This window comes from Amblyomma maculatum, chromosome 11 (genome assembly GCF_055883805.1).
Source record: "Amblyomma maculatum isolate TAMU_Amacu chromosome 11, ASM5588380v1, whole genome shotgun sequence".
Taxonomy (NCBI): domain Eukaryota; kingdom Metazoa; phylum Arthropoda; class Arachnida; order Ixodida; family Ixodidae; genus Amblyomma; species Amblyomma maculatum.
Window position 1 is genome coordinate 117,026,007 of NC_139354.1, and position 19,993 is coordinate 117,045,999.

Below are 19,993 nucleotides of genomic sequence, written 5' to 3' on the forward strand. Positions count from 1 at the left end.
GTAGAGCCGGTCAAATATTTAAGGGAATCGCCCAAGGTGTAGTAGATTTCCATTAAGGGAGTAATTACACAGTGACATCCATCCAAGCGCGGCCATACGGCAACAAAAGAAAGCTAAACAGTTTTCCTAGAAACTTCGTAGTTAAAGAAAAAACTTTACAAGGGTTCAACGCTGCTGAACCAAATATTGAGCGAAAGCATTAGCTGCGGGTGACCAAGTGTTCTTCTTCTTCTCTTTTTCTTCGTCCTCAGCCCACATATTAATCCCCGCTTTAACCAAGCCGTATGAATGTGCCTTAGCGGCCTATAGGGGTAACGTGAACGCCAGGGTCCTAGCAGGCTGATTCTGACATAACCGTTCCATGTGAAACGAGAGACCTAAGCTGACAGCTCCTGTCAGCCCGTGTGTCATGTGGGGTGTGACGTCACAGCGTTACGTGGGTAAGACGTAACTGCGGCTGGGTCACGCGACGGCTTGAAAGTGCGAGTAGTATTGCTTTCGCAATAAAATTCATCCTGATCCAGGGATAGAACCTGGCGCCACCACCTTTCCGGGGCAGTCGCTCTACCGACTGAGCTAACCAGGACGGCTAGCAGATCAGATGGTACGGCTAGAGCGAATTGATCTATAACTCGAAGTGGGAATGGTGTTGGTCCCCTTGGGGGATGCCCCTAAATATATGACCAACACCATTATCACTTCGAATTATATATCAATTCCCTTTCGCCCTACCCTCAGATCTGCTAGCCATCCTGCTTAGCTCAGTCGGTAGAGCGACTGCCCCGGAAAGGCGGTGGCGCCAAGTTCGACCCCTGGATTAGGACTAATATTTCTTTAACTACGAAGTTTCTGAGAAAGCTGTTTAGATTTCCTTTGTAGCCGTATGGCTGAGCTTGGGTGGATGTTACTGAGTAATTACTCCCTTGTTCTGCAGGTCATATTTGATTTTGGTGTACTTCATTGACTCTCTTACCTTCAGTGTTCTATGAACTTTGATAGCTGTATGAATTATTTCTCCTTGGGGGGTTTGATGCACTCACGCTTATCAATTTATTAATCACATATTTCGCCTTCCGAGAAAACGTGCGTATAACTATCCTGCCGCCTTCTACTGCGCAATCGCTAATGACTACTGTAAGATAACCACTCATTTTTTTGCAATTTCATGGTCGTTCTTACCGTTTAAAGGCGAATATTTGTTCTGGGGGAAGATCCCGAATAGCGATTACTCTTTTATAGACTGCTTCCTTACTAGTTTCTTGAGTCCCTCTTACCATGCTGTGGTCACTGCATCACACCTTCCTTTTCACAAAAGTGGTCGTGGGCTCTGCCACATTGGATATTGGGCTGTGCTCGTAGCTCAGGGAACGTGAGGATTATCTCTCCAAACCCCGCTCCACAGCCCACTTAAACCGGTTTCGCCGAGGTTCGGGAAAACGTCTATCGGACCGGACGCGAGGTCAGGGTGAGCTCGCGCCGTGTGTCATCATCATCATTATCATCAGCCTGACTATAGGGCGAAGGCCTCTCCCATATTTCTCCACTTAACCCGGTTCTGTGCTAGCTGCATCCACTTGACCCCTGCGAACTTCTTGACCTCATCCGACCACCTAACTTTCTGCCGCCCCCTGCTACGCTTTCCTTCCCTTGGAATCCAGTTTGTTACCCTAAGCGACCATCGGTTATCCTCTCTTCGCACTACATGTCCTGCCCATGCCCATTTCTTCTTAATTTCCACTAGAATGTCGGTAACTTGAGTTATTTCTCTGACCCACTCTGCATGCTTCCTATCTCTTAATGTTACCCTTACCATTTTTGCCGTGTAGTCTAGTTCATATTTAGTCTCACCATTGAGCTCTTCGCATGCTCATTTTAAAGCATATAAGACCTCATTTTAACCAAGCCGTATGACGTTGCCTGTGTCGCTTAGTTGTAGCCCGCCTGGCTGGGCTTCCAAGACCACTTCACTTAGCCTTGCCAGCCAAGAGGCTACTTCATTACTTTGTCAAAGAGTAAGTAAATACAAAAAGCACCGCTACTGAGATAAAAACGACGAGGTACTAATTAAAAACGTGATATTGATTAGTGCTCACAATTTTAACCAAACAGAAATTTGACAAATCAGTGCAGTAATGCCCCTGGTTTGTTACATTATTCTCATAGCCACTTTATTTACCCTATGAGCTAACAGCAGCAGACCTCAGAACTCGAAACGCTTTCCTAAGCTTTGTCATCTATGCACTTAAAAGGGCAAACAGAAGATAAAGGTGGCCAGCTTGGACAGCCCTCGAGAAATTAACTGAAACCAGGGAAACAGCTATTCGAGAAACACAAGTTTGGTTTGGTTTGGTTTGGTTTATGGTGTTTAATGTCGCAAAGCAACTCAGGCTATGACAGACGCCGTAGTGGAGGGCTACGTAAATTTCAACCACCTTGGGTTCTTTAACGTGCACTGACATCGCACAGCACAGGGGCGCCTTGCTTTTTGCCTCACTCGAAAAGCGGCCGCCGAGGCCGGGATTCGATCCCGCACCTTGGGTGCAGTAGTCGTGCGCCCTAACCATTTCGCCACTCCGGTGAGGTAAATACTAGTAGTATCCCATACGTTCTCCAATCACAGCCATACCATACACAACAGCCACACATCTGAACGGTATCCCTCATATCACACCACATCAGCCGTCCGTTTCAAGTTGCGCGCCCACGCGCTCGATTCACTGCCTTCATACTGCATACCCATCAACATTTTTAGCCCTTTTAACCAACTATTTAGTTCAGTGATTGTTTATTACGAGTTGTTTGAATTTTCAGTATAATCTTGCCTTTTATGTAATGCCCACTCACGAGGGATATTTAAGGAAATAAAGTGAACTGAACTGAACTCGTCTAAGGTATGTCGGACTTCAATGGATGTTTTGCTATCGCGGCCAATTTGTACGCAGTCATTGAATTTTATGAAACCAATTCATGAAACTTGAATTTTCAAATAAGAAGTCATTGCTTAACAGTGGTTTGATTGATTCCGTGCTCAGTGACGCGCATGACGTCACTGCAACCTGTCATGCCAACCAATCACGCTGAGACAAAAACTGCGTCGTCGCGATTGACAAAACACTAATGAATAAGCAGCATTCACCAACACAGGAAGGAACAGACGGTGCTGTATACAGCGTTGCTATGCTCTTGCTGTACTGTGTATTGACACAGCGCGTTCTCCTAATCCGATGTTACCCCGTGCAGGAGGCCGCCAGCGAGGGGGCACTAGTACGCGCCCAGGCCCGCCGCTGGACCGCTCTGGACCGGTTGAAGGACGCCATCATAATGGATCAACTAGGAATCCTCGAGGCCCTCCAGGTGGGTGTCTCTCCTCAGCGGTACGAGGACAGGGCCCCTTCCTCCAAAGATATCTGCGAAGCCTGTTTTCTTTTGGTCAGGTTGTTTGATATGCTCCCCATTTCTCGCGAACCGTACAACTTTAATTGCTTCTGCTTTTAAATGTGATTGGACAACACACTGACTGTGAGCACGTATCATCGTCAGCCGATCACTGGTAAACTGTTTTATATGAGCACTCCTGTAATTTACTAGTGTTCCGTATGGCGTATGTGGAAAACACAGGGAACACACTGAAACGTACGAGTTCGCACTCACTCTAAGCGATGTTTTGTCTTTTTTGGAAAGACATTAGTCATTTCTTATAGAAACTGCGTTAGAAAAGCCATCGGTTCTTTCCGAAACTAAATAAGAAGAACTTATTCGTGTTTCGTCTAAATCCCCTCAGGTTTCAAACTGCCTATCCGAACTAAGCACAGTAGTTATTCAACCGTTTATTGAAATCGTAGAGCAGCTATTCGTATCCGCTATCGTGTTTCAACACACAGAACAGAAAAAGGAGTGGAATATCTTATCAATATTGATATAGCTTCCAACGTAACGGAAATGTGTAGCAGTTTACTACAGGTTGACTTTAGTAGCACGGAAAGCCGAGTAGTTGTGACGTTTTGTGGATACAGCGCGAAACACATCGGACAAGAAAGAAGATGAGAAGAGCGCTGATTATCAGTCGAGTTTATTCTAAAGAACACACACTGATACACAGAATGGTTCCGCAATGAGGTGCGCATGTTCATAGCGTAGGTTGGGGGTTTATTGAGGTACTGGGACGCGACCTAGAAGCACGTCAGGAACAGTCAGCGTACAAGCAGATCTAGCGCACACACCGATAGCGATGTCACTGGCGACAGCGCTCGGAAGCTTCTTCTTTATCTTCGCACGCGCATCTTCATCTTTACAAGGGACTCCGGGGAGAAGAGGAGCCACCCTTGCAACTTACGGCGTGGGCAAAATGGCAGGGTCGTAATATTGTTTAAGGCGCTGGACGTGGACAGTTTCGCAGTCTCGTCGACGGAGATCAGGTGAGGGTGTCAGGGGTTCCACAATGTAATTGACAAGAGAGATGCGCTCCAGGACACGACAGGGGCCGTGACACTTGGAAATAGTCCGGGAGTACCTGATGAAACCCAGAACCACACAAGGCTGCCAGAAGAGAATTGCGGTGTCGTCTGATGGTTGCGTGGCGGGATTTCTGGTGGGACTAGGTGTCAGTTGTGAGAGACCAGTACAATTTGGCGGCACTCCTCTGCGTGTCGAGCGGCTTCAGAAGCAGCGGTATACTCAGGTGCGTCTGGTTGATAGGGAAGACTGGTATCTAGTGGAGCAGAAGGGTGACGGCCGTAAAGAAGATAGAAATGAGAGAAACCGGTAGTTGATTGTGTAGCAGTATTGTATGCGTGCGTCACACATGTAAGGAGGACATCCCAGTCAGCGTGGTCGGAGGTGACGTACTTAAAAAGCATGTCACCAAGGGTACGGTTAAGGCGTTCGGTGAGTCCGTTAGTCTGCGGATGACATGCGGTAGAGGTTCGATGAGTCATGTGGCACTTGTTCAGGAGAGCTTCAACAACGTCAGATAAAAAGACGCGTCCTCTGTCACTGAGTAGCTCACTAGGTGCGCCGTGGCGAAGGACGAATCACTGCAAAATGAATGAGGCAATATGCGTCTGACGCTGTGGAGGATGGAAGGCAGCGGTTTCAGCATATCTCGTCAAGTGGTCAACCGCAACGATGGCCCAACGATTTCCAGAGGCAGTGTACGGGAGCGGGCCGTATAAATCAATACCGATGCGATCAAATGGGCGTGGAGGGCACGGTAACGGCTGCAGCTCGCCAGGAGAACGACGAGGAGGAGACTTGCGACGTTGACAGCCGAGGCATGAACGAATCTATTTGAGGATGAAATTCTACATGTCCTGTGTTGTCCTCAACTTAAGTAGAACCCTCTTTGGTAGCCTCCACGTTTCAGCCCCATATAGGTGAGTATATAGGTAATATCCCAGTCGGAAAAAAACTACAGAAAATTTTCTGATGTTACGACAGAATTTCTGTGCTGTTTTGGACGGAAAACTTGTTGTGACAACAGAACATTCTGTAGTAACATCAGAAAGTTCTGTAGTTACTACAGAAAAGTGCTACAGAACAACAGGCAACAGAAATATACTAGAGAATAACTACAGAACTACAGAAAAGTACTATAGAAGTACAGAAAAATTTGATGGTTACGACAGAACTACAGGATATTTTGTCGTATTTTTGACACAGTTCTGTAGTTTTTTTTCGACTGGGATGCAACTATTGTATACTTTCTTCTTGAGAAATTGTGACAGATACGGCGCCTTTTTTTTTTCTGCGTACTTTTACATGCGCACTTTTCAGCTTAGGTGTTGATGTGCGCAATGTGTAGCCGTAACTTGGGATTATGTAGCTGTTTTCTCCATCTCCGTGAGTGAGCGCCACGCCTCCCACAGATAAGCAGGTGCGATTCGACCACAGGGCAGTCTTCTCTGTACTGGGTCTTTTTTGTGAACTGGGTAAGCTGTTCCTGATGTCCCGAATCCACTCATTTACGTTCCCAATGAGACTGCTCGAAAGGGGGCGAGTTTCCCTCCATTTTTCCCCGTCGGTTAGTCACGCAGTTCCTATCTTCTTTTTGTATCTGCCGGTAGTTAGGCTCGTGGTGAGGATACAGTGGTCACTACCCAGGTGCTGGTCCGTATTACTCCAATTCAGATTAGCTGCGTTTTCTACAAGCGTAAGATCTGGGCAGGTATCTCAGGAGACGCCGCTATCCACTCTTGTGGGGAACGCAGGGTCCTTTAAGAGCGTGATTCGCTGTTGGGTAAAAATTTCGCCCAATTTTCGACCCTTAGGTGTGGCCTTCGGTTATCCCCACAAAGAGTGCGGGATGTTGAAGTACCTCTCAATCAAGCACGGAGCTTTTCTCGCCAGCGCCGGGAACCTTTTATTGAGGTCTAACCTAAGGTGCCGGTCTTTAGGTGGGCTGTGGACATTTAATATATGAACACTTTCCTCGCCTCTTCATAGCAGCAAGAGGGTGATACAGCAGTGTCTTATGTCCTCGATTATCTGTTCGTGCAGTACGGCCATGTATGCCTGTGCACTAGTATTGTGGAGAATTGGTCCTGCTGGTACGTATTCCTATGAGGTTAGTAGTATTAGATGAGGTACTTATGAGTTTTATTCTTGTTGTAAGTGGTTCTTGCTTTTACATCCCTAGCGAAATGTAAAGGACAAGGGCCGCTTCCTTCCGCTTAAATCCCCGCAAGGTCCACTTCTACAGTGTTTGTCTTTATTCAGATGAGATGTGTACTCACTGTCTGATGGATCATATGAGATAAATGTCTAATGCTTCGAGATTTGTCTTTTCTCAGGCAGCCCGTTGCGGATGTCTGAGATTGCTCCTTCAATACAGCTTTTGGTGTTCGGAACGCTTTCGCGTGTTTCAAGTGTTTGGTGTTTTACTATATTGTTGGTAGGTTCGGAACTCTTCTCTGAAGGATCTGAGTTCCTGAATGGTTTGCTGATATATATCCCCAGCATGGGTTGGGTTGTAGGTCCGTTTTGAGGCCCGAAATTCGGTTGTGGGTTCAGGTTTGTTTAGGTGTGCATGATCTATTGTATGGCGTTGAGGCGTGTGGTGAGTGTAGTCCCCTTTGCCTGTGTTTTTGTTTTCTTCCTGGGGTGACTCTATGATGTTATCTTTCTGTGAGAAGGAAGTTGGTTGGTTCACAGGAAGGGAAAGGCGCAGTATCTGTCACACTTGCTCTGTGGACACCTGAACCGCGCCGTAAGGGAAGGGAGGAATGTGGGAGTGAAAGCGGAAAGAGAGAAAGAGGAGCCGTAGTGGAGGGCTACGGAGTAATTTCGACCACCTGGGGATCTTTAACGTGCGCTGACATCGCACAGCACACGGACGCCACTTCGTTTCGCCTCCATCGAAACGCAGCCGCCGTGGTCGGGTTCGAACCAGGGAACTCCGGCACAGTAGTCGAGCGTCTTACCACTGTGCCACCCCGGCGGGGCCTGTGAGAAGGAAGAGGAAGCGGGGAGCGGAGGCTATTCTGTCCAGCTCACCTTGGTGTTCGTAGCTCGGGTTTTGGGTGTCTGGGATTGGCCTATGGAACTGGGAGGTTGGCTCGAGGAGTTCTGGTTTTGTGCGTTCCCGTTGTATTCCCGCCGTTCACCTCCCTGTCATTCTCGACCCCCCTCCACTGCATCTCGTGGTCTCGTGTTAGATCGCATTCTGCTCGCGGTGCCAAAGTGATTGAGGGACTTCAGCGACGTGCCCCTCCTTTCGTGTGGCTATTCTCTTCTCCATGGTCTCCCTTGCGAAGAGTGGACGTGCTCTTCTGAGTTTTGGCTGTGGCCTTCTGAGGGTGTTCCTTTCGGTGATGAACTGTCAGTTTTGGGAGAGTAAAACTTCTTTCATATTCATTGGAACCGATCTCGTGAGCCCCCTTGCACAGGGTGCACATGGGTCTCCACTCATATGATCCCTCGGTGCACGGGTTGCCGCACAGTTGATGATATGTTGTCTTCTGGGTTGAGGGCAGGCGTGTCACTGCTGAGGCATGCTGGTCTGGTCTCGCGGTAGATGTTTTAACGGTGCAGTTGATTTTCCCTCTGGATCTTATAGAGGAAAATATGTTGATGATGATGGGTTTTAGGATGCTTGACGTCTTGCAGGTTCGATGTTGCTCAATCACATTACTCGAGGACACTTCTGGAAAGGTTAACTATTTATCCCAGTGCTGCAATAAATTAATCTGACTTTTAACGGAGAGTATTCAAGGGTTCGACAAAAGCCTGTCTGGTGAGGGGCAAACATAGTGGCAGAAGAAAACGTACACTTTCAAGTAGTGAAAAAAAGTTTAAAACATGACATTTCCGGATCCCTACGGGTCCCTTGTTCACAAAGAAGAATGTGCTCAATGGGCCGGTTCTTATAAGCGTGTTTGACAGCCTAGTGGGTGTGCATAGATGTTGGGGAGATTCCCATTTGTCCAGTTAATGACATTCGTCATGGTCTGTATGTAAAATGATTGCAGAAGAAATCATGAATATAAGGTTTTCTTCGTGTCCAAGATTGGGACCGCGCCACAAACTTGGACATGAAGGAAACTCCATCTTCCCGATTACTTTTGGAATCCTTTTACATAGAGACCACCACGAATGTCGTTAACCAGACGAGGGGCAATCTCCCCGATATCTATGCACACCCACTACGCTGTCAAGTACTCTCTGTCCTCCCGGCTCCATTCGTCGCCAGCATGGCTCCTTCTCTACTCGGGGGGGGGGGGGGGGGGGGAATGTAGTGTGGTAATCTGTGTCATCATAGCCACTGCCATGCATCGCGTGCTGGCGCACTCGAGGACGAAGAAGTTGGTCGCTGCATTGCTGATTCGCCTCGCTTGACGCTCCGCTGCGAGTTCCTCCTGAGCGGCTGGATCCATCTGGGTTCACTGAATAAACCACACCTCTACACACGCTTATAAGAGGCGGCCATTCCGCACAATCTTCTTTATTTCACCACTCAAACGAGGTACATTGTCAATGCACAATAAAGGTCCCCGGGAGTCGAAATTACTCCGCAGCCCTCCACTACGGCTCCTCTCTCTCTCTCTCTTTTGCCACTTTCACTCTCCACCTTACTTTCCTTTCCACGGAAACGAGTGTGACAAATACTGCGCCTTTCCCTTCCTGTCATCCACTTATTATTAAAGTGTAAACTTGTGGAACACTTTGGTGTCGCACTGCAAGGTCACGACTTTCACCTGTCAGACTTGAAGCTGTGAAGCTTAAAAGAGGGAATTGATATAGGGGTGGCGCAGTGGTAAGACGCCCGACTAGTGTCCGGAGCTCCCGGGTTCGAACCCGACCTCGGCGGCGGCGTTTTGATGGAGGCGAAAAGAAGAAGCGTCCGCTGTGCAATGTCAGCGCACAGCGGACGCAGCGGAAAGATCCCCAGGTGGTCGAAATTACTGCGTAGCCCCCCACTGCGGCTCCCCCTTCTCTCTATCCACCTTCACTCCCACCTTCCTCCCTTCCCTTACGGCGCGGTTCAGGTCTCCACAGAGCAAGTGTGACAGATACTGCGTCTTTCCCTTCCTGTGAACCAAATATATTTATTTATAGGAAGGGAAAGGCGCGGTAACTGTCTCAGTTGTTTTCTGTGGACACCTCAACCGCGCCGTAAGTGAAAACAGGAAGGTGGGAGTGGAAAGAGAGAACGGGGAGCCGTAGTGGGGGCTACGGAATAATTTTGACCACCTGGGGATTTTTAACGTGCACTGACATGGATCACTGCCTTGTCGTGGCGGAGGGGCTTGCGAAACTCGATGAAGTCGTGAGCTCTGCTGTGTAGGGCCACCCAAGATAGACTGGTCACGGCAGAGAGTTCTGACAAAATGTGATTCACTGGAGAAGGTAATGGCAACCCACTCCAGTATTTCCTGCCAAGAAAACCCTATGGCCAGTCACAATACCATTATCGACATGGCGCCGGAAGATGAGCCCCCCCCCCCCCCAGGTTGGAAGGCGTCCCACATGTTACTGGGGATGAACAAAGGGCGATTCCTAGTAGCTCCAGGACAAATGAAGCGGCTGGGCTAAAGCCAAAAGGACGCTCAGTTGTGGATGTGTCGGGAAGCGACCGGAAAGTCCGATGTTGCAAGGAGATATATCACATAGCAACATGGAATGTAAGATCTATGACGCAAGGTAAACTGGATATCGTCAAGCGAGAAATGGACAGATTGAACATTGATATCTTGGGTATCAGCGAGCTCAAGTGGACCGGAATGGGAGAATTTAACTCCGGCGACCATTATGTCTTTTATTGTGGGCACGAATCCAAGAGAAGGAATGGGGTCGCTCTCATAGTAAACAGAAGAATGGGCAAAGCAGTGCTAGGGTACAACCCCAAAAACGACCGAATGATTTCACTTCGGATCCAAGGTCACCCTTTCAACATAACAGTTATCCAAGTCTATGCACCGACCACTGCTGCTGAAGAAGCTGACGTTGAGAGATTTTATGCGGACCTACAATGCCTTTTAGACCGCATCCCATCATCAGACGTCGTTTTTCTCATAGGAGACTGGAATGCTAAGGTCGGGAGTGAAGAAATATCCGGAATTACAGGCAAGTTCGGTCTTGGTGAGCCAAATGAAGCTGGGCAGAGGCTAGGAGAGTTCTGTCAAGAAAACAACCTGACCATAGCGAATACTCATTTTCAACAGCACAAGAGGCGCCTGTACACATGGATTTCACCGGACGGTCTGTACAGGAATCAGATCGATTATATTATTTGCCGGCAGAGATGGAGAAGCGCTATACAAGCAGTAAAAACAAGGCCTGGGGCCGATTGTGGCACCGATCATCAGCTTCTTGTTGCCAAAACTAAGCTTCGATTGAGGAAAACGCAGAAAACTAGAAGGCCTTTCAGGTATGATCTGGATCAGATTCCATTAGAATATGCTGTGGAAGTGAGGAATCGATTTCAAGAATTAGATCTAGAAGACAAAGAGCCCGAAGAGATGTGGACTGATGTTCGTAATATAATACAAGAAGTTGCTACTAAGGTAGTTCCAAAGCAAAAGCAAACTGGTTATCTGAAGAGGCTTTGCAAATAGCTGAGGAAAGGAGGATGGCAAAAGGTATGGGGGAAAGAGAAAGATACAAGGTTCTCAATGCGGATTTCCAGAAAATAGCAAGGAGAGATAAGAATGCCTTCCTGAACATACAGTGTCAAGCAGTTGAGGACAACAGCCAATTAAGGAACACAAGAGCTCTGTATAAGACAATCAAAGATATCAAAGGAAGCTTCTGTGCTAAGCTGGGCGTGATAAAGGACAAACAAGGCAAGGACCTCACTGAAGCCTCAGAGATAAAGAAGAGGAGGCAGGAATACACAGAAGAACTGTACAAGAAGGACCCGGATGTGCAAACCCAACATAGGACTGTTGTGATTACTGATCTCGAGCCGGGCATCCTGAAGAGTGAAGTTGAATGGGCCTTAGCCAGCCTTGCTAAGAACAAAGCTAGCGGAATTGATGGTATTCCAGCTGAGTTGCTTCAAAACCTCAACCACGACGCTGTAAACACACTGCATACATTATGTCGAAAGATTTGGACAACCCTGCAGTGGCCACAGGATTGGAGGAGGTCAGTTTACATCCCCATTCCAAAGAAAGGCAGTGCCAAAGATTGTTCCAACTACCGCACGATCGCGCTTATTTCGCATGCTAGCAAGGTGATGTTAAAAATCCTGCAAGGTAGGCTGCAGCAGTATGTGGATCGGGAGCTTCCGGACGTGCAAGCTGGGTTTCGCAAGGGCAGACGAACTAGAGACCAAATTGCCAACCTTCGCTGGATCATGGAAAAAGCAAGAGAGTTCCAGAAACCCATTTACTTCTGCTTTATTGATTATGCGAAAGCGTTTGACTGCGTAGATCACAGCAGATTGTGGCAAGCTCTCCAAGAGATGGGAGTTCCAATTCACCTCATCTGTCTCCTCAGGAACCTTTATGAAGGGCAAGAGGCCACAGTCAGAACTGGGCATGGTCTTACTGATTGGTTTCCGATTGAGAAAGGGGTGAGGCAAGGCTGCATACTGTCGCCCTGCCTATTTAACCTACATGCAGAGTGCATAATGAGGAAGGCCGGTCTGGACGAGTCTTCAGCTGGAGTGAAGATTGCTGGAAAACGTATCAACAACCTTAGATATGCGGATGATACCACTTTAATGGCAGAAAGCGAAGTGGAACTCAAGAGACTTCTGATGCGCGTACAAGAAGAGAGTGAGAAGTTCGGGCTTAAACTGAACATTAAAAAGACGAAGATCATGGCGTCTTGCCCTATCAAGTCCTGGAGCATCACTGGACAAGAAGTGGAAGCTGTGACAGATTTTCTGTTCTTGGGCGCCAAGATTACCTCGGAAGGAGACTGCAGCCATGAAATTAGGAGACGCCTGCTTCTGGGAAAGAGAACAATGGTTAGCCTTGACCGCCTAGTAGAGAGCAGAGACATTAGTCTGCCAACCAAGATCCGTATAACCCCTGCTATGGTCTTTCCAGTTGTGATGTATGGATGCGAGAGTTGGACTGTGAAAAAGGCTGACCGCCGAAGAATATACGCGTTTGAATTGTGGTGCTGGCGAAGACTCTTAAGAGTTCCTTGGACTGCCAGAAGATCAAATCAGTTGATATTGTCGACCATAATCCCTGACTGCTCATTGGAGGGTCAAATTCTAAAGTTAAAGCTCAGCTACTTTGGTCATCTGATGAGAAGAGAGGAGTCGCTGGAGAAAGATTTGATGTTGGGAAAGGTTGAGGGTCGCCTGAGAAGGGGTAGGCAGCGAACGCGATGGTTAGATGGCATTCTCGAGGCATTGCAGATGAAGCTATGTGATGTTAAGAAGATAGTGAGAGACCGGAAAGCGTGGCGTGACATGGTCCATAGGGTCACGAAGAGTCGGACACGACTGAACGCCTGAACTGAACTGAACTGACATCGCACAGCACACGGACGCCTCTTCGTTCCGCCTCCATCGAAACGCAGCCGCCGAGGTCGGGTTCGACCCCGGGTACTCCGGCACAGTAGTCGGGCGTCTTACCATTGCACCATCTCGGCGGGGCCCCCGAGTAAAGCCAAATACGCGACCCGCGTAAAGGTATTTCCACGGCCGCACGGGTGTAGATATCTCGGGCGCGACTGTAAAGCAGCCTCATTGCCTGGAGTCTTCTCGCGAGCCGGGACCCACATGATGGAAATCTCTCTATCCAATACCGATTTTCCAAGTATCCTAACTGCTTTACTAAAGTTCTTTACTGCTATCTTGCTGTCGCGAAGTATGAATTTGGCTTTGCTGCTCCTGCAGGCTAACGCCAGAGCAGCTTCTTCTGATATGAGCGAGTTTCTAGTGTTTAGGAATCCGGTGACCGCTGTCTCGTAGTCGCCATCGATTATTACCATTATAGCCGCCCCTTTTAGGCCGCAGGCCGCATCGCAGTATGCAATTTGAGTACAGTCTACTCTTCGTAGCCATTTTATTATGCCTTTGAATTTATGTACCCTGCGCTCCTTACTGTATGTCGGGTGCATGTTCTTGAAAAATAGAACGATTGGTTGGTTGGTTGGTTCACAGGAAGGGAAAGGCGCAGTATCTGTCACACTTGTTTCTGTGGACACCTGAGCCGCGCCGTAAGGGTAGGTATGAAGGTGGAAGTGAAGGTGGAAAGAGAAAGAGGAGCCGTAATGGAGGGCTTCGGAGTAATTTCGACCACCTGGGGATCTTTAACGTGCGCTGACATCGCACAGCACACGGACGCCTCTTCATTTCGCCTCCATCGAAACGCAGCCGTCGAGGTCGGATTCGAACCCGGGCACTCCGGACAGTAGTCGGGCATCTTACCACTGCACCACCTCGGCGGGGCAAAATATAGAGCGATCTTCAGTCTTTTTCGGACCTAAAAATCTATTTATGCTGCCACGTATGACAGCTCCCTCTAGTTTTTCTCTATGCTGGCCAGGATCGTTCTTCCTGCCTTCGTGGAACTCAGTCTGCTGAGTTGCGCCTCCCTCACTGCTGTAGCGATTTCACGCCACGTATTATGTACCCTCGTTTTCAATAGCTTCAATTGAGACGCCGGTAAGAATTCCCAGTGGCGTCACTGGGGCCACCCGCACCCGGTGCGGAGGCGCGACGCCTCCCACTTCACCCTCCTGTGCCCGCATTTAAGCATCGGAAGGCAATAGACCAATCAGCGGAAGGCTATATCCACAGCGCGTTCTCCTAATCCAGTCAGCGGAAAGCTATAGACCGATCACACTGGCAAATGTGGATCACAAAAATTTCGCCAAAATCTTATGTTCGTTATGTCGGTTCTCATTGGCCCTCAGCAGACGTGCGGCTTGAGGGGCTGCGCCATTCAAAGTAATATACAGTCAAGCGCGATTTGAAGGTTATCGCGCGAGCGTCGAATAGCCTAGCACTCCAGGCACCTGGCGGCCGGTTGTGGAATCGAAAAAAAAACATGATTACGCACTCTTCTCTTCCTCGTTCGCTGTTCTGTACAACAGTCATGACCCCCGAAATAAACTCAATGTCCTTTTTCTGTGTTATAAGCGTTTCATTTGTTGCGATAAAGTGTCCAATTTCAGATAATACCTAGATTACGTCATGATCACCACGATAACTGCCTGTTCGCAGAATAAAAAAACGAAACTGATAGCTCAGTAGGGAGTGAAGGCTGCTGAAGGAACAGCAAAAAGAGTGAGGGAAGCTGGCCTGATGCCTCCCTCGCCTCGCCAGAGAATTCTGGGCCATGGCGCTGTTCATATTATCAGTCGACGCTCGCGCGATAACCTTCAAATCGCGCTCTACTGTACTACATATTGCGCGCACAATCTCCGAATCGTGCTCCTGCTCTCATGATCAGGTTGCTTCACTTCAGGTCGACCCCGCAAAAGCGTTTGATCGAGTTCGTCATTCATTCCTGTTTTCTCTTCTGGAGCGAGCAAATGTTGATTCTGTAGCAGTTAAGGGGGTGCAACTTTGCTATAGGAATTGTTCTTTTTGCCTGATTGGAAATGGCCACCTATCAAGCCCCGTACCAATCAACGCTTCTGTGAAGCAAGGCTGTCCGATGTCTCCGCTGCTTTCTGCTCTTTACTTGGAGCCACTTTGTCTGAGTGTTTTACATGCCAGTAGTATCCATGACTTCCTTCTCCTTGGAAATGAGGTTAAAGTGCTTGAATATGCGGATAATCTTGCGGTTCTGTGCACTGACAAGCCAAGCATAGAAAAATTTATATCCAGCATAGAAGAATTTGGCGTTGTTTCTGGTGCTCAGATGAATCACTCCAAGAGTTCCGGCCTTTGGTTTGTTTCGTGGGGCTCAACACCGCCCCTATATGCAGGAATTGAATGGTCATGTGTGTCCCCTAAATATCTAGGCGTTCCACTGCATGCATTTAAGTCAAGTGCAAATTACTGGAAAGAGCAAGTTCCAGTCGTCCAGCGTTATGCTAATACATTTGTCCCCTATCGGCTCTCAATCTTCGGTAGGGCTCAGGCCTGTAATATGTTTTTGGCGACAAACATTTATTACGTGCTTCAGGTCCTCCACTGTGCTAGACATTACTTCCAGCATTTTCATCGAATATTTGCGGCTTTTATTTGGTCATCAAATTTTGAACCGATTCGACGTGATAACCTATTCAGACCTGTTTGTGCAGGGTGGCTCGGCTTAGTGCATCTGTATGTAAGGCAGTTAGTTGCCCGTTTCTTCTTTTTTTGTTGTGATTGTTCACATCCGATTATTACAGCATTTCTACAGGTTAATTTCATGAATCTGCTTCCCGACTTACAGGTTTCTTCAGATTTTACTGATCGCCCGCAGTTACTAGGATTTATGCAGGAAGTTTATGCTTCGGTGATGTTTTTGACAGTACGATTCTCGAATGAGTACTTATATTCTGTTTCGCGCAAGATTCTATACAAGGAATTGATAGCAATGCTTTTTCCGCCACCACCGTATCGTTCTTTATACTTTGGTCGTAAGGGTGATGATGTGTTAAAGAGGGTGGTTAAAATGAAATTTCTCCTTGCACGAAAACATTTTTCTTTAAATTACATACCGAAGCTCTACCGGTTAACACATGGCTCCATAGGAAAAATATTTTTCTATCTTCTGTAAACTGCCGTCTGTGTGATGTGCCTGAAATAACTGAGCGCTGATTCATTGATTGCAAAGACGCAATTCTCTTTTGGGATGTGCTGCAAAGAACACTAAAGAAAGACATTGTTCTAAATTCGTACAGTTCGCGGTATCTTGCTGATACACAATACACAAGCTCCTGAAATGACCGTATGTATTCCTGGAGGCTTTCGTCCTCTGCTTGAGTGCGAGCGCGATGTTCGTCTTTCATACGGACCGCATAGTCTAGGGGGAGGAACTCTGCCCGGAGGAGCATGCTCGAAGTGAGACCAACTTTGAAATGACTGACGACGCCGCCAACGGGCGGCGGAGCCCGTTATGGCCACTGACAGAACGCGCTGAAGAAGTCAGTTACGGCTTGCGCGTTGCGTTAATCAGCCATCTCTTGAAGAAAGTCTGCCACAGATTTTTCATCAGTGTGGCCGTCATAAGTTGGCACTGCGAGCTGCAAGCGGAAGCTATCTCTCGGTGTCACCTGCAATTGACGTTCTAGTATTGTGGCTAACTGGGTGACGATGCCGGACATATCCGGTGGGGAGGTAGCTTTGTCGTCGTCAGACATCGCAGTAGTGGTTCGCGCAACCTTTTCGGAACGTAAGTGCATCGAATTAGCGGCAATGCATGTCTGGCACAGTAAATGGGCGAACAAAACACCCGCAAAATGTTACCGGCAATTAAACAATGGATGGATGTGGCGAGGGCTGATGGACAGAAAAATTTGCGTAGCTTATGTTGTCGAGAGCTTTTTTGACGCAAATGCCGTACCGTCCGACGTCGAAAGGAGCGCTGCAGAAGTGTCCACGACCGGCTCTGGGAGGGGGGCGGTTCCCGGTGCTGGTAGCCACGAAGTACGGAGGCGTCTCGAAAAAATGAAAAGAAAAAACTAAAGCAAGCACAACGGCAAAGCAGTGTGAAAAGAAAAAGAAAGAAAGAAATCACCAGTTGGGCGCCAGATGAAGGTCACTGCCTTCGCCCCGGAAAGGGGGAGGGTCCGCGAGGCGCAATAATCCGTACAACGGACAACCACAGACCAAATATTGGGGAACCGCTTTTACTTTGGGCAAACACAAGGAGAATAACGAAGTCGCTACTTTTGCGATAAACAGAAACAAAGAAAACCGCGGCAGTGTGAAGGTAACAATCTTCACGGAAGAGAAAAATTGAAAGGAACAATAGCACAATCAGGCACTCACGCCGAAAGTCCGGAATCCCCGTCCAAACACGACACGACGAAATAACACTCCGTCCAGGTACGCCCCGCCAAACGTTGTCCACGCCGGACGAAGCAAAAAAAGCCCTTCCCCCTTGTCGCGCGGCCTTCTTATCGGGAAACCACTATCCCGGCTTCCAACGCGCGGATTCGCTCTCACGCGTATATGCTGCCGCGCCTGCATTTGGCGCGAGTTTTAAGTGCATGACTGTATTGCCGCGGCCGAGGACCGAAGGCCCGGCAGCTTGTGGAAGACACGCATGTTGGATATCAACGCTGAACCTCTTGTTCCACCAAGACTCTATTTTAGCAGAATGATGCTGCAACTGAAGGACATTTATGATAAAAATTACTTTCAACCTGATTGGTTTCCGCTGGTGACACGGTGTTTATCTTTGCCTGCCTTTTAATTGTGTTTTCTGTTGTGCAGCTCAACAACGGCAGAGTGCTTTGTAAATAGACTGTGTACATAACCGTTTCTGTACATAACCACGTGTAATAAATACCATGTCAGAAGAAAAAAAAAAACCGGGAAATGGCGCAGCGGTACGGCGCTCGGCTGGGGATAGAAGGAATGGAGGTTGGATTCCCGGATGAAGGCAAACTTTTTTTTTTTTAATTAGGAGTCGCACACCTCTTAAGCTTTACTAGGCAACGCCGGCAGAGCTTGGCGGGGGGGGGGGGGCTGCGCAACTGGCCTTGGCTGTGACGCCACGGCACACGGCATAAGGCATACGCGAAGCTCAACTCCGACCCTCGTAGTGAAGCTTTTCGCTTCAAAACGTACGCTCACGAGGTGCCACATGACTCGCGCCAGTGAACAAACACTACATGGTTAATTTTTATCCGTTCGCCGCAGTTGGGGCAGCTGTCGTTGGACACGACGCTCCATAAAGCGAGGTGCTGACGCGTGGACAAACTTCCCCAGCGCCGCCGCCACTCAAAGTCCTTGAACTCGGGGGCCAGGCGGCTGACGGCCCAAGGTCTAGATGCACCGCTGATTGTCCGGGCTGAGTCGCACGCTGGCGACGATCTCACTAATTACCGTCGGTGGAACAGCACCTATGCCACCTCGGGTAGGTCAGCGGTTAGGGTCTGCCTGAAACCCGTTGTGACGCGGTAGAACGGGTGTGGCCTTTCGGTCTGCGGACCAGTATGTCGATCCGCGGTGAGCTCTCGACGAGATGTGCTCATCCAGTATAGAGCAAGAGCGAACGCCCCGGTTACCACTCACTGCCTACCAGTGTCGTAACTAACTTAGCCATGAGGACTCGAGCTGCCGTATTGATGCAAAACAGGCCGAGCCCTCCCCGGCTAGTCGGTGGGTGCAGGACGTTGCACGCAACGGGGGCCTCCTCACCATCCCACACGAACGCGCCTATGAAAGACGCGCCTTGCGGCGCGGCAACACTTCACTCGATCATTGGAGCGGAGAGCAGAGCTAGTTGGTACATATTGGCAAAGATAGAAACCAGAGCAAAGACGCAGAATCGAGTGCGCATGCCTTCACTACCGCGACCTTAGACCTAAGTGGCAGCGAACCGCGTGTCGTCAGCGAGAGCTCGCGTTGTTCGTGAACAGCTTCATCCTATGCGCGGGTCGATCGTAGAGGGAATTTATTGTCTTCCACACACATAGGTACTTGTATATACACACACACGCACTGCAGTACATACATGGGAGGACACCGAAAGGTGCGATACTAGCAACAATCACATATTAATAGTCATTCCGCGTTCGCCAATACCAACAGAACACAAGCACAAAAGGAATTACAATGAAGAACTTAATAAGAGATCATTAAATCTGATATGGCAATACACTTCCTCATGATACGAGGTACGTAACAAAGGTGACAATAGAATTGAAGCACGAAACACTAATAATGCATCCAAGCCGTTGTCGCAGGCGATCACAGTCCAGGCCAGTGAACGCGCCTGCAAATTTAAGAGAAACCTTCACATTTTTGAACACCTGCAGAAAATTGATTGGAGTCGGTGCTAATACCATAACGCTCGCACTATGTTTCCTGACCTGCACATTGCTTATATCGTAAATATCATGCCTAGGTACAACAAATGAACTCAATAAAATATAGGTTCTTACTAAATTGCTGTGAAAATAAGGTTGCATACATTATTCAAATGTAATGACTCTTTAGGCGAATGCGTAACCCTGTTTGTTGTTAATTATGTCCAGGTTTAGTATTTTCGCCGAGAACCTCACAAGCCGTCCGAAGGAAGTTGTCTTATGCAGAGAGTGCTTTAAACATCAATTGGCACTCCTGAGAGAAAAATACGGCTCTAAAGCGGAAAACAGGGAAGGAAACTGATATGTTAACACTAAGAAGCACCGTAACGACTCTGTGGGTCAATCCCGGCTGCCTACATCTTGCACTGTTCATACAGTAAATAATGGGTCAAGCGTCTTGATTCACTACACGCTGGTTAAATAAGCGTATATAAAAATGGGCTGTGGTTAAGATCTGGTTAAACCTGCTAGAGAAGCGAGAGCGAGATACCCGTGGCTACGCTTAGGTTTCGATTGAAAGTAAGACGCACGGCTTACGTCACAACGACGCTGCTCTCGCAAAGTTTAACACATGGAGTTTCACCGTGTTCAATTAAAACGTTTGGTTTGGTTT

At 48.2% G+C, this 19,993-nt stretch overlaps 1 protein-coding gene across 1 annotated transcript in view; it reads left to right on the forward strand.

Annotated features, from left to right (window-relative positions):
* The window catches only part of LOC146174816 (uncharacterized), a 212,297-nt gene that overhangs the window by 94,404 nt on the left and 97,900 nt on the right, over positions 1-19,993 (forward strand). Inside the window, exon 16 of the mRNA XM_084585459.1 lies at positions 3,241-3,354. Coding sequence (XP_084441585.1) covers positions 3,241-3,354 — 114 coding nt within the window. The remainder of the gene's footprint in view (positions 1-3,240; positions 3,355-19,993) is intronic.